The sequence below is a fragment of the Falco biarmicus genome, chromosome 8 (assembly GCF_023638135.1).
Source record: "Falco biarmicus isolate bFalBia1 chromosome 8, bFalBia1.pri, whole genome shotgun sequence".
Lineage (NCBI taxonomy): Eukaryota > Metazoa > Chordata > Aves > Falconiformes > Falconidae > Falco > Falco biarmicus.
Genome location: NC_079295.1, coordinates 62,149,618 through 62,176,656, shown reverse-complemented (window position 1 = coordinate 62,176,656; position 27,039 = coordinate 62,149,618). Strand labels below are relative to the sequence as shown.

The following is a 27,039-nucleotide window of genomic DNA, read 5'->3' as shown; positions in this document are numbered from 1 at the left end:
GGATATTGACCTATGGGCATACCTTTTTTTCATAGTAATGAACTGTATTTAAATGTTATTGAGTTGTTATCTCTTACTGTGTTTCCAATGCCTCGTTTCCATTCCTCTCCTATTCCTCTGTATTTTTCTAGAGACCTGCTGTATGCGAGACCTTTCAGGAAACTGCATCAAATACACTGAATACATCGTATTGTTCCAGTGCCTGAAACAGTCACGATGAAGAGAGCTAGGCAGAAAGTTGTGATTGAAAATGAAGGTCCTCAAACATTACAGAAAAGCAAAAACCAGAAAACTTGTTTACATGGCTCCGCGTTTGGTGAATCTGATTTGCATGCCTCAATGGACTGGGGAAGCCTTCCGCACCATGTTATTTTGCGTATTTTTCAGTTTCTACCTTTAGTTGATAGAGCTAGGGCATCTTCCGTTTGTCGAAGGTGGAATGATGTTTTTCACATCCCAGATCTCTGGAGGAGATTTGAATTTGAACTTAGCCAGCCAGCTACTTCTTACTTAAAGTCTACACATCCTGATCTCATTCAGCAGATTATAAAGAGGCATGCTGATCATCTGCAGTACGTCAGCTTCAAGGTAAGCCTTGGACGAATGAATGCTTTGTCACATTACTGTGCGTAATGTGTGCAGCTTCACTATGTCACTTGGCTTAAGTGTTGTACTTGGGAAGTCTTATGTTTAAAAATACAACTACTGCAACAATTTATTTCCACACAATCACACTGTTTCCTTCATTTTTTTGCATTAATCCCTACAAAGTAAAGAAGGATCTAACATCATGCAATACAGGGGTGAAAACTGAATGATACATTTTCAGAATATACAGAATACATAGTCTCTGTGAATCAGTGTTAGTGGCAATCTGAGTACTCACCAGATTATTGTGCAGATAAATATTTTTTACACATGGAAGCATTTGAGGAAATAAGTTTGTCTTGCGCATATACTTTATTTGCAAAACAAGACTGTACAGTGCAGAATGTCTTGAAATTTTAGAACCATACTTTGAAGAAGTATGGGTAAGGGAGAAAGATGCTGTGCCTGTATGATCAGGTGATTGACACACAAGGACATAATTAAGTAACAATAACCTTCATTTAAATGGAGGCTATATTGGTAGTCTCAGGATTGTATGAGTGTGGACTACTTCAATTTGAATGCTTGATACAGGTAACTCTCACTGAGAAGATCGTAGTTGGAGGTGCTTTGTGGATATTTTTTCAGTCACTTCTCCTTAGAGGATGTCATAGTCCTAAGCTGCGAAGGAAAAGCAGAAGAAAGGATTGATATTAAAACTGGGATGAAAATCAGAAGCTTCTTTTTCTCAGCACTGGTAGCAGTGTTACATTTGGAGACATCATGATTTGGTTGCACAGCAGTTTAGGGATAACCAGTTATTTAATACCTGTAACTTCTGCACTTCATATAACTGCTTATAATGAATTGACATTATAACGTCTTAACACAACTTCTGTGCTTTTTCAGCCACTGTTTTATCATCTCAGATACTTCAGAGGAGGAAGTTGAGATGAAATAGTGATTTGTCCAAAGCTAGTCATAAGGTTTATAGTTGAATTGAGAATCAGTTCATTATTTAAGATGCAAAGGTGTTGTCCCTGCAGGTGAAATGGATTAGTTTGTTGGAGTATATCTAGGTGTTTCCAAGTCTTTTTTTTTTTTGGTTCCAAGAGTCTAGAACTATCCTTTTTAAAAAGATACATATACACTGTTATCACAACACCAATACTAATTACAGTTGTTTAGGAAGGCATGAGGTTATTTGAAGAGAAGGCTGAGATTTGAGCTCTCTGTTCATACTGGAAGTACACAGCAGTCATACTCAGGAAATTTTTTGTAATAGTAACTTCCCTGAACTTCTTCTCTTGAAATTTCTAATTAACGTTGTGCATTGCCCTTGCGGTAAATGCAGTCTGGTGCAGTACAGCAGAGTAGGTGTGGAACTTGTAGTCTTGGGTATCCATTGTGCTGTTTTCTAAATAATAATAAAGAATGACTTCATTATTTTTAAATTGCTTTTATAGGTTGATAGTAGTACTGAGTCAGCAGAAGCAGCCTGTGACATCCTTTCTCAGTTGGTGAACTGTTCTATCAAGACACTGGGTTTGATTTCTACAGCAAAACCAAGCTTCATGAATGTCTCTAAGGTAATGTTCTACAAACTGTAACTAGAGTGACTTAATTCACTCTTAAACTACCTTAGCTTTCTTAATGTGTTGTTATTCAATTGATGGTAATTTTTATGAAACAATATATATTTATTGGTATATCATCTTTAATTTGTGGCATCCATTAGTATTAGGAAAATAATTACACATTGATTACATTATTAAATTTAGTAGTGTTGATCCTTTGTGGTGTAGAGATAGAGAATAGTTTAGAAGATTTGAGTTTCCTCATTTCTGGATTAAAAGATACCATGACAATGTGCTGCAACACAGTGTTAAAATATTTGTGAGATATATTTTCTTTGACTCTGCAAGTTATAGCAGAGTTACTTGCTGGAAAATAAAATAAATGCCATTTCTTTTTTTCTGAAGATAAATTCTAAATACTTCAGGCTTATCACTATGTCTACTTATCCCTGTCTTATTTCATGAAAACATACATCGGAGTGGATGAATTAACTACTGAGTGTAAAGTTAATTTTTGTCACATGCAGCAGCGTATTTTTAAACAAAGATTTCCTGGTGTTCATGTTCAGATAGGCCTTTCTTTGTAACACAAGAAAGCTGATGCCGAAGAAGTGATCGTTTTTGTACTTTCTGTGTGTGCAAAATGTGAGATTTAGATGCCGAACTCCTGCCTGTCTTTTCATAAGATTATTTCCCCGCCCCGCCCCCCATTCAACTTCTCCAAACAGGCTCATTTTGCTTCAGCACTGACAGTAGTTTTTGTAAACTCCAAGTCGTTATCATCGGTCAAGATAGATGACACACCACTTGATGATCCTTCCTTGAAGGTTCTTGTTGCTAACAATAGTGATACTCTAAAACTGCTAAAAATGAGCAGCTGTCCTCATGTATCACCTGCTGGTAAGTATTGAATATATATGAAAAGTGTTGTAGTAAAGTATCATAAACCAAGACTTAGTTTGAAACAAGTTACTCATAAACTTCTGCGTCTCTTAGCAGAGAGGCCTTTTATTGACCCAGACTTGACTTTGGACAGTTGGAAGGGGAAGAATAATATTGCCTTTGTGTTACTGAATGAGTGGCATTAATGAAGGTGGATGTGCTCCTCACCTGACTGCATCTTCTAGAGTCCTGTTATGTCTTTTTTTACATTCTTCTCAGCTGCTGGAGTACCTCTGATGATGGGCATTGAGAGGAAAAGCCACCAAAATTAGCACAAGCCTTCTTTAACACAAGTTCCAAGGACTTAATCGTTTATTGCCGGTTCTGTGTAAGGGTAACTAAAGTGTGCTGCTTAATGCATGCAACTTTGTAAACTTAGCTAACTGGCATTCTGTGGGAACAGGTATGCAAAATCCCTGACCCGTGAATCAGCTCCTAGTTGGTGGGATAAAGGAGATGAAAACAGTTGTATGTTTCACAAGGTGCTGTGAGTTTTAACTTACTGAGCAAAAACGTTAATACTTCAAAGTTTTATTTAAAAAAAAAAAAGTGTGTATTTCTGTAGTGCCCTCGTGTGTCCTGAGCTGGTAGTATGAATTTGCTCGTTTTAGCGTTCGTTGGTGAAGAGTTCACTCCCTTCAAAACAGGCTTGCCAGAAAGTTCAGAGGGCTTTTGGGTCCCTTCTCACTTACCTTTCTCCTGAAACCTTGGTGCTAGGGAAAGGGAATCCTGGTCTGGTCTCTTTCCTGTATTCTTTTCCAGAGTCCACAAAAGATGATTTGGTCTGTGTACTTTGTATTCCAACAGATTAAGAGCAGTTATGTTGTTTATGGCTTAATTCAGGGAAGGGTCTGTTTTAGCATAGCTCTTAAACTAGGTTGCTGGTGGTCATTTAAATAGGTGGATGCTGAAGGAAGCAATATTAAGGAAGGGAACAGTGGCCACTTCAGCTGAATCTTACCTGATTTCAGTTGCTTCCTCAAAGTTGAGGAAATTCTGCACAGGGAAGGACAACGAGGAAGAAAGATACGCAGATCAAAGATGAATGCGACTAGTTAGACTTGCTTCTTTTACTGTTAAGTGTTTATGGCCAAAACCCCGTAAAAGGATGTGGGTGTCTAAACCTTATAATATTTCATGGGATTTGGATATAGGCATGAATATTCTAGGCAGTAGAATTAGTACTTGCTTGAGCTTTACAGCAAACAGCTGTGCTTACATTCACTTTTGATTTTACAGAGTGATTTTTTTTTTTGTTCCTCAGGAATTCTTTGTGTTGCTGACCAGTGTCATGGACTTAAGGAGCTGGCTTTGAACTATTACATATTAAGTGATGAACTGCTGCTGGCTCTTTCGAGTGAAAAGCATGTTGATCTTGAACATCTTCGCATAGACGTTGTGAGTGAAAACCCTGGACAAGTTGAATTTCACACTATTAAAAAGCAAAGCTGGGATGCTTTTGTTAAACACTCCCCCAAAGTCAACATTGTAATGTATTTCTTCTTATACGAAGAAGAATTTGATGCTTTCTTCAGAGAGGAAACCCCTGTTACACACCTTTACTTTGGTCGTGCAGTGAGCAAAGCGATGTTAGGTCGCATTGGCATGAATTGCCCAAGGTTAATTGAGTTGGTTGTGTGTGCTAACGGACTTCAGCCTTTGGATGACGAACTTATTCGGATTGCCGAGCGCTGTAAGAACTTAACAGCAATGGGACTTGGTGAATGTGAAGTAACTTGCAGAGGTTTTATTGAATTTGTAAAGATGTGTGGGGGCAGGCTTACCCAGCTTTCTATAATGGAGGAGGTACTGATTCCAGATAATGATTATAGCTTAGATCGGCTTCATCTGGAAGTCTCCAAACACCTTGGAAGAATGTGGTTTCCTGATATGATGCCAACGTGGTAAATACTCTACATTTATGGACAAAATAGTAGAATCAGGGTGTTGCTTTCTATGCAAATAAAGAATTTAAAAATGAAATCTGAAAACTGATTTCCAAATTTGAATTTTTATACCTGGAGAACCGCTAGTCATGTAACAGCAAAACATTCTAGAATGTTTGTGGTATATTGAAAAATAAAATAGATTAAGTGTACTTAACACTTCTCTAGGTATGTGGTTTACAGGTGCTTCAAACTTCAGTGAACTTGGGCTTCTCTGACCTTCAGTTTGAATGTTCCATTCACATTAAAATTTTTTGTGGGTTTTTTTTTTCCCCCCATGTCTTTATAATCTTTCTGATGTAGTCAAAAGAGGACCAGAGAAACTTTTTGCCTTTAGCAAATCTATCTTTATGGGAAGCTGGATGCACTTGGTGTTCAGTATTATTTGTAATAATGTTTAATGCAGCTATTTTCCAAAATATTAACGTTACAAATGTAAAAGCTTGTACATTAAAATACTTAGAACAGCCCAGCTTACTCAAGTGTAATCGAACTTAAACTCATGCTGGTGTATTAAAATATTGCGGTAAATAAGCTTATGCTTACAAAAAACCCCTTTGTTTTTAAATTGCACTTTAAATAATTTTGTCAGATTAGCTAAACTGTAGAGACTGCATTGTACCATGTGTTGGTTTTTTTGTCTTACACATTAAATGGATGGGAAAGAGACAATGTTAAAATTAATGAATTTAAAAGTTTGGGTCTAGATTGATTGCTTGGGTGAATGACAAAGCACTTTGGAAGAGTTCAAGTCTTTGATTACAAATATTTATGTCTGAATGCTTTCATTATTAAGAGATAAGGTTCTCATAAATGCAGCTGGTGAGAAGGAAGGATCAAATATGATATGGTTGTCTTTGATGACTTTCTGTCTGGAATCAAGGATTTAGAGCAATTAAAATAATTTACTTGCCACTTAGAGGGTGAAGTGGCCTGTAATAATCTTGCCTGTATCTCATAGAGCTGTGCTGTGACCCCTGATTTCTAGACTAAGGGTTGCTGGAGGTGATCCTGAAATTTTTAGTTCAGGACTGTTTAATACTTGTTGCTATGAATTGTTTTTTGAGGAAGATGATTTTATTTTACTTTTTCTTTCAAGGGGGAAAGAATAGTGAGTTGATGTGAATAGAGTATATATTTTTTTGTGTTGACATTTTGCACACTGTAAACTGAATTCTATTCAATTTTGTAGTGGATACGATTTTGTATACAAATTTTGCTGTAACTATTTTCATGCTGTAGTTGTTCTATCTTCCTGTTTATAATGAGAAGACTACGTTTGACTTGCTGGTCGTATTTATCACATCAGAGGAAAATGTCCGTTTCTTCCACACTTACACTTTACTGCAAAAATAGCAACTAGAGGGTTAAACCACTGTTGTCTTGGACAGACCTGTTCCCAGTTGCAAGGTAAAAAATTTAAGATCACACATAATGCCTGAACTCGTAATGCATTATTGCTTGTTGCACAGTTAAACATCTGACTGGTTACTAGCACGTGTTACCCCCTCACTCACTTCCATAATCAAGGGGATTATAATTGTCATCTAAACAAAAGACTGAAATATTTCTAAACAGAATTTGAGTTAAGATGTGTGATTTGCTTTAAATGTGATCTAATAAATAAAGTGATCTAATACATCCACTGATATTAGACTCTTACCCATCTGTTGCACCACATCTTCCTGTTAGGCAGGGTTCTGGCCTGTTAGGAACCACGTACTTGGCAAACCTGGGGAGAGGCAGTAGAAATACTTGACTCTTGGGTTACAGCAAATTAGTCATTGTAATTTCATGATTGTGCCTCAAAATTTCTGGAGTTCTGACGTGCTGAAACTGTAAAATGTAATGTGGACAAATCTTGTAGATGATTTATAAGTCCTGGAGTCCTTCATGTCTCTCTAGCCGACATAACAGGATTAATGAAGTATCAGTTAGGAAGGAAACTGTTAAAATGCTGCTTTGAATATTGTCCCTTTCTCTGTCCTTCTTACTCAAGTAGCTTTTCAGTGAAGCTGTGAATGTTATCTTGCTCCAGCTCCAAGCTTCTAGAAAAGTGGGCCTGCAGTTATTAATGTTGTAATGTTCGATATGATTTTTTTTGTCCATTTGCTCTGCTAGCTGATGTTAACAAGTAAGAGAACTGATGCTTGAGTTTATAACTAAATGCCAACAGAATTGATACCTTAGTTTCAATGTGAAACTCTGATTCTTCACTGGTAGTGTGGGGAGCTAATTCTAGTTGAAAGGTAACTTCTGTTAGGTTAATGTTGAATTGTATAGTTTCAGTGTCAGATTTGTTTAGTGTCATGTGTTGATGCTATGATATTGTTCTGGTTTGGCTGGGATAGTTAATTTCTGTCCTAGTGGCTGGCACAGCGCTGTGTTTTGGATTTAGGATGAGAGCAGTGTTGGTAACACAGGGATGGGTTAGCTCTTGCTAACTAGCGCTTACCCCAAGTCAAGGGATTCTCAGCTTCCCCGGCTCTGCCAGCGAGGAGGTGCATGAGAAGCAGGGATGGAGCAGGGCCAGGACAGCTGACCCAACTTAGTCAAAGGGGTATTCCATACCATAGAATGGCATACCCAGTATATAAACTGGGGGGAGTTGGCCAGGAGCTGCCGATAGCTGCTTGGGGACTGGCTGGGAATTGGTCAGTGGGGGTGCGTCATTTGTCTGTCTTGGGTTTTATTTCTCTCTTTTTGTTGTCTGTCTTTTCATTACAATTATATTTTATTTCAATTATTGAACTGTTCTTCTCTCAGCCCACAGGTTTTACCTTTTTTTCAGATTTCCCCATCCCACTGAGGCAGGGGGAGAGTGAGTGAGCGTCTGCGTGGTTCTTAGCTGCTGGCTGGGGTTAAAGCATGACAGGTGCATACATCGTTCTTTGGGGAGGAGTGTCAAAACAGTGCCCTGTGTAAAGCAGTATTAGTTCTTTTCTTTCTGAAGTAGGTCTTCCTGGATGGCTGCCTGCTGTCCCTTGAGCAGCCTGTACGTCAGAGCTCTGCCTTGTCCTAGCTAAGGCAAGCTTTGTCTATTTTATTGGCTGCTCCTAATTTTACTGCCCTGCGAAGGCTTTCTAAAACCCCAGCTCTAAAGTGTGTAAGGCAATGATACGGTTCGAGGGACCAAAACCCTCAAAATGAGGTACAGGATTTACACCTGGTATGCTACGGAGATGCGTAGGGTCACCAAAAAGTCCACGTTACAGTGTGAAGCCAATAGTAGTAATGCACCTTTTCTGCCACGTGAGGAGGTGACCTAGTTTTCATGCTGATTTTCTCAGACTCTTTGGGAAAGCTTACACCTCAGTGCTAATTTCCTGATTCTCTTGTATATGCCAATTCCAACAGCTTCCCACATCTGTTTTTCCTTATGTGGAGTCTGTCCTGGTTTTGGCTGGGATAGAGTTAGTTTTCTTCTTAGTAGCTGGTACAGTGCTGTGTTTTGGATTTAGTATGAGAATGATGTTTTTAGTTGTTGCTAAGTAGTGTTTATACTAAGTCAAGGACTTCTCAACTTCTCAGGCCCTGCCAGTGAGCTGGATGGGGGCACAAGAAGTTGGGAGGGGACACAGCCAGGACAGCTGACCCGAGCTAGCCAAAGGGCTGTTCCACACCGTAGAATGTCATGCCCAGTATATAAAGCTGTGGGTGGAAGAAGGGAGTGGGGGGATGTTTGGAGTGATGGTGTTTGTCTTCCCCGGTCCCTGTTAGGCAGGATGGAGCCCCGCTGCCCTGGGGATGGCTGAGCACCGGCTGCCCTGGGGAGCGGTGAACGGGTTCCTCGCTTCGCTCTGCCTGTGCGGCTTTTGCTTTGCCTGTTGAACTGCCTTTATCTCAACCCATGAGTGTTCCCACTTCTACCCTTCTCATTCTCCCCCCATCCCACCGGGGAGGAGGGAGTGAGCAGGTGGCACTGCGGGGCTGAGTTGCTGCCTGCGGTTAAACCACGACAAGAACAACCCTTTTGCCGTCCAGTGGAGACACCGGTTGTTCTGGCATGACAACTCCAAACAGCATCTCATACCTCGTGGAATGTTTCGGTAAATTTCCCTCTAGCTTTCCTCAGTTCAGGTGCCTTCAAAATCTAAAGTAATCTTGTTTGCCAAGGAGTAGTGAGGTTCATCAATTAGCCTAAGATTCAGTGTTCACAACAATTACAGGTGCTTCAAAACCAGTACCTGATTGGTACCTGGTACGTATAATGTTAGCATCTTGCAATATTGTGTAAAGCTCAAAGTATTGAATCAGTAGTAATATAAACTGTTGTTGTGCATGAGAAGAAAAAACAGCTTTTGGATGCTGAGATGAATTTATTTGGAATTTACTACATCTCCATTTCACTCTCTTTGCCCTTTCCCCCTTTCCAGATTGCTAGTAGGATCTGAGTGATCGCAGTTCTCAACATGGATGTGAGATGTGATCCCAGGAAATACTCTTTGCATTGGCAACATTTTCCCAAGGATTTGCCCCTTAGAAATTCTACCGCTGTATCTGATGGGATGGATGCAGACTAGTTTTACACAGAATCCTGGTGAAAACAAGAGAGAGAACATCAGGTGACTGATGAAGCATTTGTTCTGTGCTAACTCCAGAAATACTAACGTTTTCTGTCTTGTCCTTTCCACTGAGATAGCAGAAGTAGAAATACTAAAATAGCAAAGGCACTGTGGTCATAAAAACTAGATAGTGGGTTTAGTTGTTGGCTTGGTGGAAGTGAAAAGATGGGAGGCAGGGAGAAGGTAAAGGGAAAAGCTCGAAGATGTTCTGCAGGACTGTTATTTGCATTCTAACATAGGAGCAAAAAGTTCTGCATGTAAATAGATAAAGATGCAGTATTTCAAAATGTGTACCTTGCTTATCTACTTGGCTAGCTGCAAGGTGATACATCCTATATGACCTCAAGACAAAGAAATACTAAATAAAAAAATAGCTATTTACCTGATCCCCTGATTTGGACTCCATCATCAATGGCATTTCCGTTGTGGAAGAATTTAATGGGTCCAGAGAGCTGGCCAGAAAAGGGAGCGTACACAGTTGCTCCATCAGCACAGATGACATCCACACCCCTGTGCTTTCCTTTACCGTTGCGTCTGAAAACAAACAGGTTGTTAGAGAAGCCTTGTCAGGCCTGGTATGGAGAGGGAGATCGGGTAGAGCACCGCAAGATCTGGAAACGGGTTGTTGGTGCTGAAACAGTGTTGACATAGTTGACTGGCTGAAAAATCTGTAAGAGCTTTTTATTGTAGATGCTGTGATGCTGTGTAGGGTGGATGATCTCTTATTAGAGTTGCAGTTTTGCAAATGGGAATAATAATAAAAAAGCCTTTCTTCTAAGCCTTTCAATAGAACTGTAGAGTCACAGAAATGTTGGTTGGCAGGTACCTTTGGAAGATAGCAAGTCCAACCTTCTGCTTGAGTCAAGACTGTTCCCAATACGAGGTCAGGCATTTCTTAGCCTGAGCCATGAAAACCTCCAAGTACAAAGGTTTTATGAACAGCATGAACATCCTGTTCTGGTGCTGCATTATGTCTGTAGTGAAAATGTTTCCTCATGTCCACGCTAAACCTCTAATTCTTAAGTGGATTAAGAAGAGTTCAACTCTATTTCAGCAATAAACCCCCATGTTCCAATTATATAGTACCTTGGAGCTCCGTAGTATCCACAGCCATAGTTATCACAGCCTCTTATCTCGTTTGTAGGATTCCCAGAGCACACTGTTGCCCAGTGTCTGTCTTGTTGTGGGAATGGTGGAACAACTTTGAAATACAGAAGCACAGCATAACAAAGTTAACTTTTAAGTTCTGAGTGTTGCATGTTTGTAACTGCTATGTTTTAAGTTAGGAACACACTGGAATTAAATCATGCTCATGTAGTTGGATGTCTTCTCCACAAAATTTGTGATCCTTTAGGAAATGTAAATAGAATGTACACCTAAGAGTGGATTGTAATGTTCCCTGATTAGGGTTCTCATGTAAGGAACATGCTTTCAAGATAAAAAGTATCACAGTTCCTAGAGTGCTATCTGAGGGATGGGAAGAGACTCAGTTTTGGTTTTTATTCTATGCCCAGGCTGATGGGACTGGACTCCTCGAGTTCTCTTCTCCATCACCACCAATGTAGTACTTGCATCTCCAAAGAATCATCCCAAAGTCTGCAAGGATGCAATACTGAAAGCGTTACTGGTAGGTGTAAGCATACAAACAGAAGAGCTGTGTGACTCAGTTTACTGCTGAGACTTGATGCTGCTGTGTCATGTGCTGGCAAGAATTACAACTTATTAAGGTGATATATTCTCCTTCCCGTAACACTGTCTACGGTCTATGCTGTATTTATAATGCATATTTTCTGTCTTTTGGATGTTACTGTCAGGAAGAACCTAAGAGAGGGGACTGTTGCTATTTGATATTTTTTTCCTATTATGAAATTAATTAATGACTTAATTTTCATTCATTGTACTACTTATTTTGGGTGGGGGTGCGTGGTGTTTTGGTTTTTTACCAGGTGTAAGTAGATGAGTAGGATCAGAGCGGTCACAGTTCTCAACATGGATGTGCGAGATAATGCCAGGAAATACTCTCTGCATTGGCAGCATTCTCCCGAGCTGTTCCCCTCTCCGGATGTGGCCGTGGTAGCGGATGGGGTGAATACAGACGAGCTTTACGCAGTACCCTGGGGGAGCCGGGAGAGGAAGCAAGGTCAGGAAACATCAGCTGTATCTCTTATTTCGGTGAGCAAAAAACCTTCCATGCTAGCCTCTTACTGGAGACTGCAATGACGAAGAAAAAATGTCGGCAAGGTACCAACAATCTTGAAACCAAAATTACTTAATTTGCCATGAAAAAGAGGGAAAGAGGGAGTTGGAAAATAGGGACAGGAAAACATCCTCTCAGCAAAATTGAGAGCATATTTCTGATACTTTACTTTTGTTTGTTTCCTTTTTTAGAAAAAGTTTGGGGTGGTTGTTCTCCTGCTACCTGTTTTTTCAACTCCTTTATTCCTTCCTCTCCAAGAAAAGCATAGGAAAAGAACTACGTCCTGCTGGTGCTGACTTCCGATATTTTGGAGCAGCAGCGTAATTGTGCTTCAGTGTAGGAACTAGAGAGGGTGTAAGATTAATCGCCACTGTGCTTGAAGTGAAGGGCCACAGAAACCTTATGCAAGTAAATAAAATTACTTATGCATGCCTCACAACGTATCTGCTCTTAATTACTCACCTGATCCTCTGATTTGGACTCCATCATCAATGGCATTTCCATTGTGAAAGAATCGAATGGGTCCGGAGAGCTGGCCGCTAAACGGAGCGTACACTGTAGCTCCGTCAGCACAGATGACATCCACACCCACGTGCTTTCCTTTACCACTGTGCCTAAAACCATAAATATGCAATTAGAGAAGTCTGTCAGGCTTAACGTTATGTACAGGTAGGTCAGTTAACACAGTACGACATCCAAAGCTTGTCTAGCAAAATCTTTGCATCTGCGATGAAGTCAGAAAGAAGTAGTAGATTTGATCCATCTTTTTTTATTGCAAAATGTTCATGTTACTCTGACCTTCTTTAAAGGGGAATGAGATTTCAAATTTTAAGCATATTTTTTAATTTTCCTAAGTTCGTGGAGTATGTCAAGCTGTTACAGAAATGTACCCCTGTTCTTCCCCAAAATACATCTGTGCTGGTGTAAAATAGAACCTTATGTTTGGCATTTTCTCATTTAGAAATTCAGAAGTTGCATGATGAGGATGGCCACTTCTTACAGCACCTGGGGAGGGGAGATGACAGGAAAATGCAGGGAAGGCAGGAGTCATATAAAAGCATTTTTCAGGGAAATAGAACCTGTGCTGTCATGAGGTGCCTACTTAAAGACAATGGTGCTGGCAGACCTTTAGCTTCTGCAAATCCATCTACTTTGCTTCTTGTAAGGTGTTGCTGAATGTTAGTTAAATATTTGGCCTATAAGCAACAAGAATAAATGACACAAATCCGTGAAATACTTTCATTTCCTTTACTCTGGCTGCTAATTCGTGTAACGGTATTGCTTCTTCCCTGGTCCATCAGTTAGTAGCAGTGGTATTGCTGTACTTCTGCGAGATTGCCAAGTAACATCCCCAAAATGAGTAAGAAGTCTCGCAGACGGTCTTCTCTCATTTGAAGTGTCAACTCCGGTTAAACTTTACTCTTTCCCATGTGAATATTTCAATTAGCGGGGTTCACTGTTGCTTTTCCGCCTTACCTGTCAGCCCCGAAACTGCCACAGCCGTATCTATCGCAGCCCCGGATTTTGTTGGTGGGATTCCCGCTGCAGATCTGTGCCCAGTGTCTGTGCTGTTGTTGGGGTGGGTGTGCATCCAACTGCTTGGCAAAAACTTTGTGTGCCAAAGAGGAAAACAGGGAAAATTCAAGCATGTTCTTAGTATAGTACAACGGAAAGTTCAGGTGCAAAAATAAGGTGTTTAAAGTGGAACACATGAGCTTGTGGGAGTTCATAGTTTCAGAAATTGAAGGTAAAAGAATATTGTACAATCTGCTATATAGATTTCATCCCTTTTTCTTGAGGTCTTGTTTTAAGATACATTAAAAAAAAAGCAAGGCTATAGATAAATATTTTTAATATTTGTTTGTGGTAAGTCAAACTCACTTTCCACGTGAAACTAAACACTTCAATATACAACTGTAAATGCATATCAGATTCCACATTCTGTGATAGCCATAACGGTGCCCATTGCCCTAATTCTTCATAAAACAAGATTGAAAAAACTTAGCATTATTTATGTTCGAGTGAATTTCAATAACTCATTAGCATCTGCCTAAAAGCAGTCAAGACCAAGTGCAATACAACAATCTGAACTCACCAGTGCACACCAGGCTAATCAGAGCGACCAGGCTGAGAGCTGGCATTTTGGGGCTCTTTCACCGCTGTTCTTTGATCAAATCAAAGACGTTGAGCAGCAGCTGCTGGGGGTATTTATGTGTGTTTGAAAGCCCAAGTCTGTCGTCCTGGCCAATCGGTCTGGGGCAAAGTATTGCAGCTCCGGGCAGGCGGTGTTGCCACATCAGGCACGGAGGATGTCTACAAACTAGCAGTTGTTAGAGCTGGTTGGGAAAGACCGATAAAATAATCGGTCTCTTAGCACACAGTAACCGGTGGAAATGACAATCCCACATTTTAGGAAGCTCTGGTAGAGCCATTTCTTAACACCTCTTCATCCCCCTCCTGAAGGAAGGGCACACGTAGGCTGAAAATGGTGGGAACCAAGAAAACAGTCCAGAGGATCAAATTGGAGGGAAAAAAAATGGGCAAAACTTCACAGTGGATGTAAGGGGTTTGTCCTTCACTGCACATTCCAGGTGTATGTGCCCTTCAGAGCTTTCTAACAGAGTGTACATGAAGGTGTAATGTTTGGTGTAGCGTAAGTATTCACTTAGGCTAAGAAATACAGATGCTTTTGCATGGGATCATGTCTTTTTTTTATTATTTTAGTATTATTATTATTTTTTCCCTGTTCAGCTGAAATTATCACCTAGCCTGAACTGAGATCCATGAGGCCTTTTCACTGACGCCCTAATTTTTGACAATTAAATTCTTATTAAAACATGTTCATGTTCTGAAACGAACAGTTGCATACCTAAGTGGCGTGGCATAACTGACAACAGAGTTAAAAAAATCTAGGTTTTAAAATTAGTCATTTAGTATCTGCTTGATTTCAGCTATCATACTGTGAAGCATGATCCTTAGTGTCCCTCTTAATCCTTCAGTTTGATTTTTCTGTACTATGTACAGCAAAGCATTAGATTAATCAGATTTTTTTTTACAACTATGTCTTAGTTAATACAAAGTTTCAATGAGTCATGGTGGTTTTACATAAACTATCTGATATTCCAAGTTACGGAAATCTCTAGAAGTCCTGCAGGTTTTATTCAGAAGAGAAACAGATGTGTCTCTGCCCCGCTTGGTTTGCAAAGAGTATCTGTACATTATGTTTTCTGAAAATCTCCATGGAATAAGTGGCTGGAGGAAAATTTTTTGCTTGTGACTCCAAGCTTTTTTTACAGCTAATATTTAACGCCCAAACAATCTTTTTACCTTCTCTGGCATCATTACAAGTGGCTTTGCTGATTTTACTCCTGCTGCTTTCTCCCCTGTCCTGCCAGAAAGAACTGCCTGTTTTCATACCTGTAGCCACCAAACAAATACTTACATAAATGTTACGTCCCCTTAGTTTCATTTTGATGGCACTTTTGGTTGTAATTTGCTCAACATAATGGAGTCTAGGATGACAAATTATAGGAGGTACTGCTAAGAGCTCTCCGTGGGTAGTCAGAATTTGGGAATGCTGCTTGGCCCTGAACTGAAAGATGGGGTTGCGGGTTTGTGTGACCCTTGCCAGAAACAGCCTTCCTTGCTACGAGTTGGGAGAGTTCGTGTAATATTCTTTCCAGCTCTGCAGGCTTAGTCACCTTAATTTGGCACAAGCTCTCCGCAGACCCCCTCAGCTCTCCTTAGCAGAGAGAATCAGCAAGGGAGGGGGTATGGGTGGTGTCTTTCCATGAAGGTCTTGTAGCACAGAGGTAGTAGAGTATTTCCAAGCTTGACTAGCTTGATGGTAACTGATGTAAACTGCTTTTTTTCCTGCTGGAATAAAAACCATTGAAAAAATAAAACATTATTTGGGTGGGGCCAGTGCCTTGCCATTCCTGCTGAGGGATCTCCAGCTGGAGTTTCTGCAGTAATGATCTCTCTCAACCAGATTATTTCTGATTTATTCCTGACTGGCAGTTGGCACTAGTAAAGTTTTAAATATCTCCTTATATAAATTTTACCTGGGGCAGACCTGCCTTGAAAAGCTAATCATTTTTATAGGCTTTTTTTAACAAACAATGATCCTAATTTTACCAAGGAAGGAATCGCAGCGCCTCAACCCACTTTGCAAAGTCTTGCAAAGGAAAGGCTGCATGTAAAGCCAGCCAAGCCGGTAGGCACGAGGAGAGAAGTACAGCTGTGTTATAGGTGCGCAGGCATTAAAGAAGCTTTTCTCTGAGCCCTGTTTTGCAGTCTGGTACTTTGTAAAATGGCTCTGAGCTACCTGCTCTTTGCAATTTTTTTTTCATTTCATTTGTGTTGCAAAGCTGACTCCAAATTGCTTGTAGCTGTGTATGTTTTTTGTATTTACTCCATAGGAGATCTTAATAGCATTGTATCTTGCTCTGTTCTTTCTGAAACATGTCAAAATTTCATTTGCTCTAAAATAATATGTCTAATGCAGTTCTGGTAATGTATCCTTAAACAGTTTTCAACTGTATGCTATTGCAGTTGTGATTTCTCAGTGTGTTCCCTGTCTTTTCTGGACAAGCTGGAAGGTGCAGATCTCTCGCCTTGGGCATGAGGAAGCTCTGGACTGACGTTGGTGGGATTCCTGTGTTGGGCAACGGAGAGGTTAATATAATAGTTGATCGGTGCAGTTGTGAAAGACGTGAACGCTTAGCACACGCCAACAGAAGGATATGGAAGAAGCAGCCCATGTTGCACAGCCCCTGGGAGCTGCAGTTGCACCATTTCCTTCCCTGTGGCAGGGAGCGGGCGAGGGGATGGAGAGGAGCCAGCGTGCAGCGCTGCGAGCAGGTGGGCTCTCTTGGGAAATGCTGACCTCTTTCTCTTGCAACAATGCTGCGAGTTCCCTGTTTTGCTGCTTTTATGTCAGTAGTAACTTCCCTGGCTGTGTCAGTCCCTTTGCTGTTTTCTCATGGACTGAGCAGGAGTGCAGTGGGCAAATGCAAGTGTTTGGGCTGATGCCTACAGGCAGTGAATGACTTAAGCCTGATGCTGTTCAGGAGAAATCCCTACTTTGCTCTTCAGCCTTTCCAAAGATACAGTGACTGCTGTGTAAATTTTGTTGTGTTTCAGAAGGGTACGCTGCCAGTTACCAGGGCTTTTGGAGAGATGGTACCTGCCGTGCCTGTGTCCATGAACCTTGCAAACATTAGGTTAGTCCCTCTTAATGTATTAGTTACCTTAATATTGTCTCTTGATAAGAGGAGTCGGATGGTAGAATGATGGAATAAGGTTTTTGCAGGAAAAAAGCCAGAAAACAGAGAAGCACCTGGGCAATGGCAGTGGACCCTTGGAGCAGAAACATCAGCAAAAGCCCGGGCCAGACCCTGAGCCAGAGCAATCCCCCCCCCCCAGCCAAAGCCAGCGGTTTCCCTCCAGCTGTGCTGCCACCCTCCTCTGGTTACCCACCAGTGAGGGCTGGTTTCTCCAGCGTTGCCTTCACACACATTTCAGCTCGGTAGGATTCAACCTACATCTAAAAACTGATGATCTGGTCCATAAAGTCCTTCCTCTTTGCAACCTCTGAGGGGCTGCAGCCCCGCTGAGTTGGATAAATGACCGCTGCATATCTTATTTCTTGGTAATAGAACAGCACCGTAACTGTCGGTTTGCCAGGCTTGTGAGCAGGGAATTGGAAAGGTAAATCCTCCTCGCAGGAGCATCTTGCAGAGCAACCGGCTTTGTCCTTCTTGGCTAGCCCGGCATGTTCCATGTGGGAGCAAGCCCATGCTGAGCACTCACCTCCCAGCTGACCTGTGTCCAATATGTTATTAAATAACCTTAAAAGCCTTTTCTCTGAAAAATGAATAGTATTCTTTGTGCTAAACATAAAATGAAATGTTTTAAAAATTAATTACAGAAGAATTTACTTGTGCAATTAGCAGCACAGGCTTTCATGGTGAAAATCATGGTAAAACAAATTGCACTCGCTATTATTCAGGCTTCTGATCATCGGCAAGGCTGAGATAAGAGGAATGTTGACTGAATGATTAACTTGTAGTATCTTATTAGTAGCTTATATTGTAGTATCGCTGGAAAATCAGCAGGTTGCGCTAGCTGATCAGCCAAAATACATGCCATTTTAAATAGCTAGCAGGCTATAGGAGATCGGTGTATGTTGCTTTTCCTCTTTGCTAAGTATGAGCTGAAGCTGAAGTTGTGTTGGTGCACAATTCTGATTGAAGACTCCATCTCAAATTTATTTTGCCTTTATCAACATGCTTGCTAAGCCAGAATTAGGCAGGTTGTAATGAGGAGGGTTGAGGAACACAAAATAAAACCTTTTTGCTACCTATGTTGTGGAAGGAGGACCAAGCTGTGGCTGAATCCCCCAAAAGCCCTTTAATGTTCAGGGAAATAGAAGGGTATAGCATAGATTTGGGTTGCAGCTTCAGACAGTTAGTCTGTGAGCTTGTGGTACAAAACAAAAACAAAACAAAAGGGATAGCAAGGAAAGGGATCCCTGCAGAACTGGTGTGGAAACAAAGCAGTTCTGCATGGCCTGAGTCTGCTGACTCTTCCTTGTTGTTGCCCCTGTTACTTCCCCCAGCACCCTTTCCCCTCACCCTGAATATTTCTAAACTGTGTATTTTACCAGCCCTTTCCTTCCCAGTCAGCTAGAAACTGTACTTTCCCTTCCTCCACAGCCAGTTATTTTTTTACTAGACTGAAAGGATAAAGCTGGATTTACTTACACTGTTTGCCCCAGCTGCTTTGTAACCTACAATAGAAAGTGGTATTTACTTTTTCTTTTCTGCTGCTAGTTGACAGCCCCAGCTAAAACGGGAAGTTTTAGTATTTGCCCTGTACCTCTGTCAGGCACCTGCAGGAGCATCCTGCATCCCTGCACCAAAGCACCACACCTCCCTGTGCTGCTGGAAAAGTTCAGATTAAATAATAGCTCCCTGCAAAGGTTTGTGAAACAGCCCGTGGGGACACACCAGAGAAGTGCTGAGCTGTTGTCGTGAATGTACAGGTGAAAATGTTAGTTGAGGAGCAGAGCTGGTGTGTTGGCTGGAGGCTCAGAGCCCTGCTCAGTCTCTCGTTAAGATTTGCATGGAAAAGTGGGAGCTTGATCGGGCCCTTCCCCTTTCAAATGTGAGAAGTTGATAACTGGGTGAAAACCTGGGATTTTAACCAAGTGAAACTGACATGGGAGTCTTTCTTTTCTCTAGGCAACCAACTTCATGATAAAAATGTAAAAAATTGGTCAAACTGGAAACATGGGGAACATTTGCTGAAATGTTTCTGCTTTCAGTATAGGGAAAAGTGTGGTTTTTTTCACAGCAAACTCAGTTGTATTGAATCTCCTTCAATGTCTGGTTGCTGTCTGCCCATGCAGGTTTGGGTTGTATATTTATATGGACGTGCTGATTTTTCATTCCTAGCACAATTAAAGTGGTTCCTGGGGAAGGTGAATGGGGCGCAGCAGGTTCAGCATTTTTCACAGATGTGGCAAATACCTATCTGTATTTTCCTAGAAGAAATGAATCTACTCATCCGAGGCTGCACTTGCATTATAAATAGGTGAACCTGCAGCACTTGTAGAGCACTTTAGCCCTTGAGACTCCCAGTAGCATGTTGGTAGCCTTGGCCTGAAAAGCCCCGTCCTGTTAACAACAGCTTGTTGTTAAACAAGGCTTCAGCTGATTTACTAATGGAAAGAAATTCCTCACTTGGACAAAAAGGAGCCTGAGTGTGCCAAGGCAATCCTGAAGCAGGAGTCTGGGGAAAAGGAAGGAGTTACTTCATTAACATTGTTTTATGCTGTTGGTGATGGGCCCCAGGAAAGATTTGGGTTTCAGCTTTATACGTTTTTTTTTTTCTCCCCAGCTGCATTAAAAAAGCAGAACCCACCCAAACTATTTGACAGCACTGAAGAAATTCAAAGCAATGTGCAGTGAAACAGCCCTTTAATAATGTGATTTTTCCGTATGCAAGCAAAAGTGAAATTTCTGCCTTATTGAAGAAATCTTCATGTTTGGCTGAAAATAGAGCAGAGAAGTCCAAGATGAGCTGCAGCATGGCTCGCTGCGGTGCTGCTGAGCATCGAGGACCCACCACCTCCCAGCTACTCTGCTGCCCACTGCTTCAGCCTTCATCTACAAGTGCAGTGCTGTGCAGGATACAGAACAGCTTTAAAGCATGTGTTATACCTCACTGTGAGCCTGTTTATGTCCAGATATCCACCAGTGTTTTGTTCATGGATACTTTTTAGGTGGAACAACTGTTTGAGCCTCAGTGGCTTCCACTTTACTAGAATGACTGCCTATGCCCGAGAGATTTAATGAATACAAAAGTGGGGTCTGAAGGCTTTGCCCCTGATGTGCAGCCTCCTGTTTGCACGTTGGGAGTAGATCTGTTAAGTCACAGTTCTGGATACAGACAGGGGATGTAATTCCTTTGCAGACCCTTTGCATGGGCAACAGGACATCGATTTTCTCTCCCTTCTTGATGGGGCCACTGTACTTGATGTAACACATCTTAACGCAGAATCCTGTTAACAGGGGAGAGAGAAGAGGGGGAAACTTGGTGGTATGAAATGGTTTCAAAGCTTGGCAAAGTCGTAACATTCTGTAGCAAAATACAAATGACAATAAGAAATTCAGGAGTGGGAAAAGTTGCAGAAAATGGTGTGGTGCTCCTATAGCACCAAGAAGAGAGAGTAGCAAAATAAATAAATTAACATGGAGAAGGGTGAAGAAGGGGAATTAAGGTAAGTAACACTGCATGAGCAAGTCAGGCTGTTCCTTTGATTACCCAAGATGTGCAAAGGGACCAGCTTCATCCTTTGACTTTTCTAATAGAGCTGAAATGCTGCAATCCTTTCAATCAATTTTCCTCTATTAACAGAACCTGGATTTCAAAGTCACAGTTTTCACTTGGGTTCGTGTGCAAGCACACTGCAGTTCAGGTTGGATTTATGATTTTTTGTTCAGTTTAAAGCTCTATAAACAAATCGGAGCATTTTACAATCGGGCTTTGCAAGACGCTCGCTCATCTTTCAGCTCTGGTACCCGACCCAGAAAGCTGGACACTGTTGGAAGAGCAAGGAGGGTTAGCCCTCGGCTGAGCACCTTGCCAGCTAGAAACCCTTCTCCTGCCCGTTTTTTCATGCTTATTTCTATTCTAAGGAAGTTTTTAGCACAGCCATCTCCCATCATCCCAGCCCAGGACCTGGGGTCATCGCATCCACTGCAGCCCTGGGAGTCACAGCCTCTGATTTTGTTTGCAGGGTGACTTGAGCAGATTTTTGCCCGTTGTGCTGCAGTAGCTACAAAAGAAGAAAAGAGAAGAACAGGAGATGAAACCCACAAAGCTAGAAAGGGGACTTCCCAGCCTGTGTTGTTTAATCAATAGCAAGGTCCCTTTGGACTTGCTGTAACCATGGATCAGGCTTCAGGGAACTAGAAATTTGTTCATCTTTTAATGCAGGTTAATTGTAAGATGCTGTTTTTTTGTTGTATGCTTTGTCCAGCAATGTTTGAGGGTACTTAAGGCAGTGACTTCAAAGCAAAAATGCAGAACAACTTGATCTAGAGGGGACATCATGGAGTGACCCACCGCTCTCCCATCGCCCCAAGGCAGGTGTCCTGTGCTGCGTTCACACTGCAGGTGTGGGGCTGGAGCTACAGGATGTCTCTGCCTGGAAGGTGACCTGAGCCACCCCGGATCTTGGGATACTGAACTGTAACTGCAAAAAATAGGGCTGTGAGAGACCCACCAAGTCCATTCCTGTTCCCTAATGCGGAATCCAGTCAAAAGTACAAGCTGTCATCTACATTTTACTGTTTCAAAGTAGCAGCCAGTAGGGCAACATCCTCTATTTATTTACTTATTTATTTATTTATTCCTGACTCCAGCTGTCATCACCCACAGTCAAACCCATGTTGATCCTACAGCTCTGGCAATGTCTGAGAGAGGGGAGACATTTACAGGGGAGAAGGGGGGGGGAAAGGCAACGCCTGACTTGGTACCTTTGACAAGGCTGTAACAGCCCTGCTCACCCCACCAAACCTGCTAGGGTTTCCCATGGGATGCTTTAGGAAGCATGGGACTGGTCTAGCAAGAAAACAAAGAGCTGAGGTTTATTCGCGTGTGTGAACAGCTTGACAGGCACCATCCCTGTCGGGCTCGGGGGGAATACGCAAACAGGGGAAACGATGTGCTGGCACCGAAGGTCCGGTGCTAAAAGGGTGCAGGAAATCTCTAATGCCTTCCTCAAGCAAAAGAGCACTTTGTTCTAGGTAGTCTTCATTTATTTTAATGGATTTTATATTCCTTGTGGAATTAAAGGTGGTGACATTAAACACAGAAACATCCCTGGGAACACGCTATGCTCAGTGGGCTGATCTTTAAGTAAAAGGCTTTTAAGAAAACATGCATGCTGTCAGTAATAGATATGCCTCAGCTGATGCTTTCTTATTCTATCAATATTAGTCCAACAACATTTTGCCACAACTCTTTACCATATCTAAAAAGGATTTTTCCATGAAGATGTCCATGCAATGGGAGAGGGGTTATTTTCAAAAGCAAAAGATGGAAGAGAACAAATCAGTTCCTAAATCCTCACAGATACGTGTCATTATAAAACAAACAAACAAAACCAAAAAAAGAAGCAGAGAACAAGAAGGCAGGTTACAATGAGCAGTGTTTACTAAAATTCAGCTAACTCACCACTGGAGATCGCAATCTCGCAGATGACTGCTGTGAGCGTGCATTTTCACGTGCCTCGTGAGCTCTGCTTTCAAAATGAAAAGTTCTAAAATACTTTGCTTTCTATTTATAACCTCGACAGAGGCTGCCTGAAAATTTTTCCAGCCAATCAGAAAATTTCTGTGGCCTCAGTTCTTTGGCTTGTAGATTCAGGCCAAGAGCAAGAACTGAGAGCAGCCCTCGAGGTGCATCACCAGCCTGGCTCACTGGCGGCGTAGGGGCTCCAACCAATTTAGCAATACTGGCTACCTGGTTTTGTTTGGCTTTGTTTACAATGAAACCATGACTATTAAACCCAGATTTTAAGGACAATTTGTAACCATTCCTGCCCATTGCACAATCCTGGAGTTTAGCAAGGTAGCTTGGGTGGAGAAGGGGAAGAGACTTTAAATGAACTTAAAAAAATATCGGGGCAGATGGATACCTTGCTGTCCTACCATCGCTGTTTCTTCATGCAAAGAAATTCAGTCAGGTGGACACAGCCCTGTGCCACGCATCACACATTCCAACCTCAGGCTGGAAAAATCTGATTAGGTGACCCGTGAAATGAGACCTTTGTATTCCATTTTTATTAGCCAGCTTCATTAATGCATCCCAGATATTGCCATGTTGCTGCTGCTGAACCTTCAGCATTAACAGTGGGAACGACACATGTTTACAATCTTCACTGTGCCTGAATAGAAAATGTTATATACCCTGTAATATTGTGGCTGAGCAAAATTACAGGAAATTGAAGAAGAAGAGAACACTGGAGCAGGAACAAGGCCACCTCGAGTGTTGTTTCTGGGAAGGGAGGGAATGCAATGCCCTGGTTTGCAGCCAGGAGCTGGAAGTTGTTTGTCTCCTCAGCTCTTTGGCTGCCTGATCTGCACCGCTGGAGCCACTGATGGTTTCGTTTCTCTGTGCGATTAAAACCGGAGAGCCCAGGTTAGGTACGGCTTCAGGTCGGGGCTCTCAGCCAGGATGCCGTGCCATCACTGTCCCTCTTTTGTGGCACTAGATGGGTGAAGACTGGCCTTGCATCCCCAAACAGAGCCAAGAGCAGTTCTGCTGCTCAGGATTCAAACCCCATCATTGCTGGGGGTGGAAACACCAGCTGCTGGGGGAAGCTGCTGATCAGAAGTTGCATTTCATGGGAAGAGAAAGTGATGCTATCAGGATGTCTTCAGGACATGCTGCTGACTTCTCTTTTTTCCCCCTCTCCCAGTGAAGTGTCGTCCAACTATGTCACTTATGCCTGTCACACGGTGACAGTGACAGGGTAATAGCTTGGCTTGGACAGAGCCAGCGCCTGAGCCCAGCTGATGCCCGGCTGGAGTGGGCTTCACAGCCTGGCGGAGACCATGCGAGGTGTTTCAGCTCCGGACCACCCACTGCAAATCAGCAAGGCGAGGAGGAGTCGCGCTGGTCCTGCTGCGGGGAGGCGTGTAAACCTGCTCCCATTTAAATGTGCTCCCATCTGAATCCCTGTGAGATTTTTTTCTCCAGAAGAAACATTCCTGGTTTAATGTTTTCCTGCTCATCAGATGCTGTATGTAGAGGCGGGGCAGATCTACCTGATGGTAACATTTTGAAACAACCTGTAGGGAAAAAATCGGCAGTACCTAGCGCTCTGTGCAATGCTTCTTGTGCCCAGGGCTCAGCTAAGCCAATCCAGATAAAAATTGCATTATCTTCAATTAATTTTGTTCATTACTAATTTTGTTAGAGACCTACCAATCAAAATCAAAGAGGAGTAAATAATGAGTCAAGTAATTCTGTTCATTTCCTCAGAAGCTCAGAAAATGAGCTTTTTTCCTAATTCTGTTACTAATAAATATCCTGAAGGCCAGGTACCTTCTCTATTTCAAGCTGCACTCTCAGTTTGGTGCAGCAGGGGTGAAGGCACCATGGTGAGATGCAAAGGGAAAACCCACCAGCTTCAAAGGCATTCTCCAAACACAACACTAAGGTCTCTTGCCATTGGCCCGTGCCAGCTCCGATATTTCTCCGGCGCACAAGAGAGCAGCCACAACAACTAACTTCTGCTCTTGTCCAAAATCAGTGGTGTCACCAACGTGCTTGGCCATGTAGACTGTAGAAAATGTGCACCAGCTCTTGTGTCACACTGGGAAATCTGGATTAAGACCTTTTGGGAAATCTGGATTCCCAAGCTGTATATCAGTTTCTTCAAGGTCTTTTAATAAGCTACTGCCTTGCTGCCGCCGGGGTGTGGAAGATGGGAAGACTGCGAAGGTCTGCAAAGCACAGCTCCCTGCACCCCTCTGTGACATTTCCTTGGCTTTGTTTTGATTTTCTAACTGGGTTGAAAGGTTTTTACAGAGCTAATTGAGTGAATTAAACACGGTAAAGCCCAAATTGTTTGTTGACATTTTACATTATACCCTGAGATAAAGATCAGGGAGGTAACGAGTGATTAATGCAGATGTTGTGTGAACTGTGCAAGAGCAGTGGATGCTTCGCTCGCCTTCTCTGTGCCCACCACGCTGCGTTTCACGGGGGCTACAGCCTTATTCTGTGTCTGAACAACCTTCCAAGGACTGAAGCAATGAATGAAACCTACCCGTTTCTTTATATTTTGCTTGTTGCTAGCTGTTTTTTCTTTGCAGCAAAACCAGTTGCAGAAAGGTGGTGGCGATCGGCCGTTAATTAATTTTGCATTGCTGGCAGGTGTGGGAAAGTGTTAAAGCAGGATAGGGGGAGCAAAACCAAGGGCAGAACCTGTGTGATGCAGGCAAGGAAGCCTTCCTTCAGCGGGGAGGAGATGGGGAAACTGTCTGGGAGGTGAGTGAGGCAGAGGAGGACTTTTCCTCATCTCATATGGTGCTGGGAGCCACTGAGAAATAGAGGTAAAATGCGTGTGGGTAAAAGGCAATCCTCTCCAGCAGTAGCTGCCGAGCCTCAGTGATGTCTAAGTTTGGAGGGGAAAAAAAGCCCATGAAAACACCCCAGACACTGCAGCTCTGTAGGCTTTGCAGGGCAGCCTGTGGTTTATGAACACCCACTGTGCTGTGTTTGGGGGGGTGACACTGGGGAAGGGGGGCGTCTTGCTTGCAAAGGGATGAATAAGTAGCGAAGTGGTGAACTACCAATACTCCAATAAGCACCACAGTGCAATCAAATTAAATGTAATTTGAATAAGATTAAATTTAAAAGACAATGACATTAAATCTTAGCTCCAAAACTCATCAAACTCACTAAAAGCAATTTCCAAAATTGTAACCATGCTGGGATCTAATAACGTTTTCATTAAAGAGGCAGTGTTTGACTCAGCCTGTCACTTAGCAATATGAAGGGTTTTCCCCCTGTTATGGAAGGGATGCAAATAGCTGTAATAGTTTCCTTTCTGTTTTACCAAGGCATGACTGAATTGTTGGCAATGCTCTAAAGGCTGTGAATTCCCAACTAACTTATGCTAAAAATGCTCTTTGCTCCTCCCTCCCACCCCTTCAATGTTGAGCTTTGGGTAACACAGGTATGTGAAGCTCACAGCCAGCTCTGGCTTCTGCTTTACCAGAATTACCCAAAATATAAACCCAACAGATAGAAGCCTTCTCATTTTCTTCTGCTCACCAGCTAGTACAACCTGAAACACCTAAATAGACTTAAAAGACCTTCAGATTCAAATAGAGTGAAATCCCTGGGTGCGGGTAGATTGCAGCGAAGAGAGGGCACTTTGGTTACCCAAATGTCAGGTTTTGGAAATATCCAGGTTTTGCAAGATTCTAGTTTAATTTCTAACATGAAATTAAGGGAAGTAAACCCTGAGGCATGGTACCATAGATGTCTATTATCAATGTCTTATTTTTCTTCACACTTTTTTTTTTTTTTGATGGTGGCAAATGCCACGCGCGAGCCATTCAAGAAGGTGATGAGCTGCAATCCCATGTGCCAGCACACTGTCCTTCTTGCTGTGCTAGGTTGTGTTGCCTGTGTTTTCTGGAGACTGCTGAGTGTGTAAAAGAGGGCCTGAATCAGTCAAAAAGCTGTCTATGTGGATAACAACATTTTGTTTCTGTTAATTATGCTTATATAAAAAAAAGCAAATTGGAAAAACAGGGCATTGTAGAGAGCGCTGTGGTGTCCAAAAGCAGATATTTCATTTGCATCCCCTCCCCTGATAACATCTTGGACCTTTAAAGAAATAGGAATTAGTTTATGGCCAAAAAGTATTTTTCTAAGATTACTTTTTTTTAAGAGGCAGCATTTTTGTTGTTAGCATGTAATGGATTCCTGAAATTCAGCATCCAGCTGGTGTAACGGGCACTGAGGGAAAGGACGGTAATGAAACCCGATTTTACTAATGAGTGTAATTTAGAAAGACTTTATTGCAGAGTTTCACAGGAAATAGTTTAGAAACATTCAGCCTGTGGAAAAGAAGGCTTTTGCGGTTCCTCAGAAAGCCTTGCTTCAATCTGTAGAAACACATAGTGGTT

General features: G+C 42.1%; 3 protein-coding genes across 3 annotated transcripts; 1 reads left to right on the top strand and 2 right to left on the bottom strand.

The window, feature by feature from the left end:
• The first annotated feature begins 216 nt into the window (after nucleotides 1-216).
• LOC130154038 (F-box/LRR-repeat protein 21-like) lies at nucleotides 217-6,702 on the top strand. The gene is made up of 4 exons (XM_056349667.1): nucleotides 217-588; nucleotides 2,055-2,177; nucleotides 2,894-3,065; nucleotides 4,372-6,702. Exons 1-4 carry the CDS (start codon nucleotides 217-219, stop codon nucleotides 5,013-5,015), a joined length of 1,311 nt encoding a protein of 436 aa, XP_056205642.1. The 3' UTR covers nucleotides 5,016-6,702.
• A 2,650-nt stretch (nucleotides 6,703-9,352) lies between these two features.
• On the bottom strand, nucleotides 9,353-14,063 carry LOC130154324 (myeloid protein 1-like). The gene is made up of 7 exons (XM_056350321.1): nucleotides 13,911-14,063; nucleotides 13,292-13,424; nucleotides 12,278-12,429; nucleotides 11,562-11,732; nucleotides 10,705-10,819; nucleotides 10,001-10,152; nucleotides 9,353-9,590 (listed from the first exon to the last, which is right to left on the bottom strand). Exons 1-7 carry the CDS (start codon nucleotides 13,954-13,956, stop codon nucleotides 9,400-9,402), a joined length of 960 nt encoding a protein of 319 aa, XP_056206296.1. The 5' UTR covers nucleotides 13,957-14,063; the 3' UTR covers nucleotides 9,353-9,399.
• Nucleotides 14,064-19,783: 5,720 nt separating this feature from the next.
• LOC130154066 (leukocyte cell-derived chemotaxin-2-like) lies at nucleotides 19,784-22,607 on the bottom strand (the record flags this gene model as incomplete). The annotated part of the gene is made up of 4 exons (XM_056349788.1): nucleotides 19,784-20,384; nucleotides 20,905-21,011; nucleotides 21,065-21,161; nucleotides 22,565-22,607. Coding segments are annotated over 4 exons (543 nt in total), but the record flags the coding sequence as incomplete, so codon positions are not given.
• Between the last annotated feature and the right edge of the window lie 4,432 nt (nucleotides 22,608-27,039).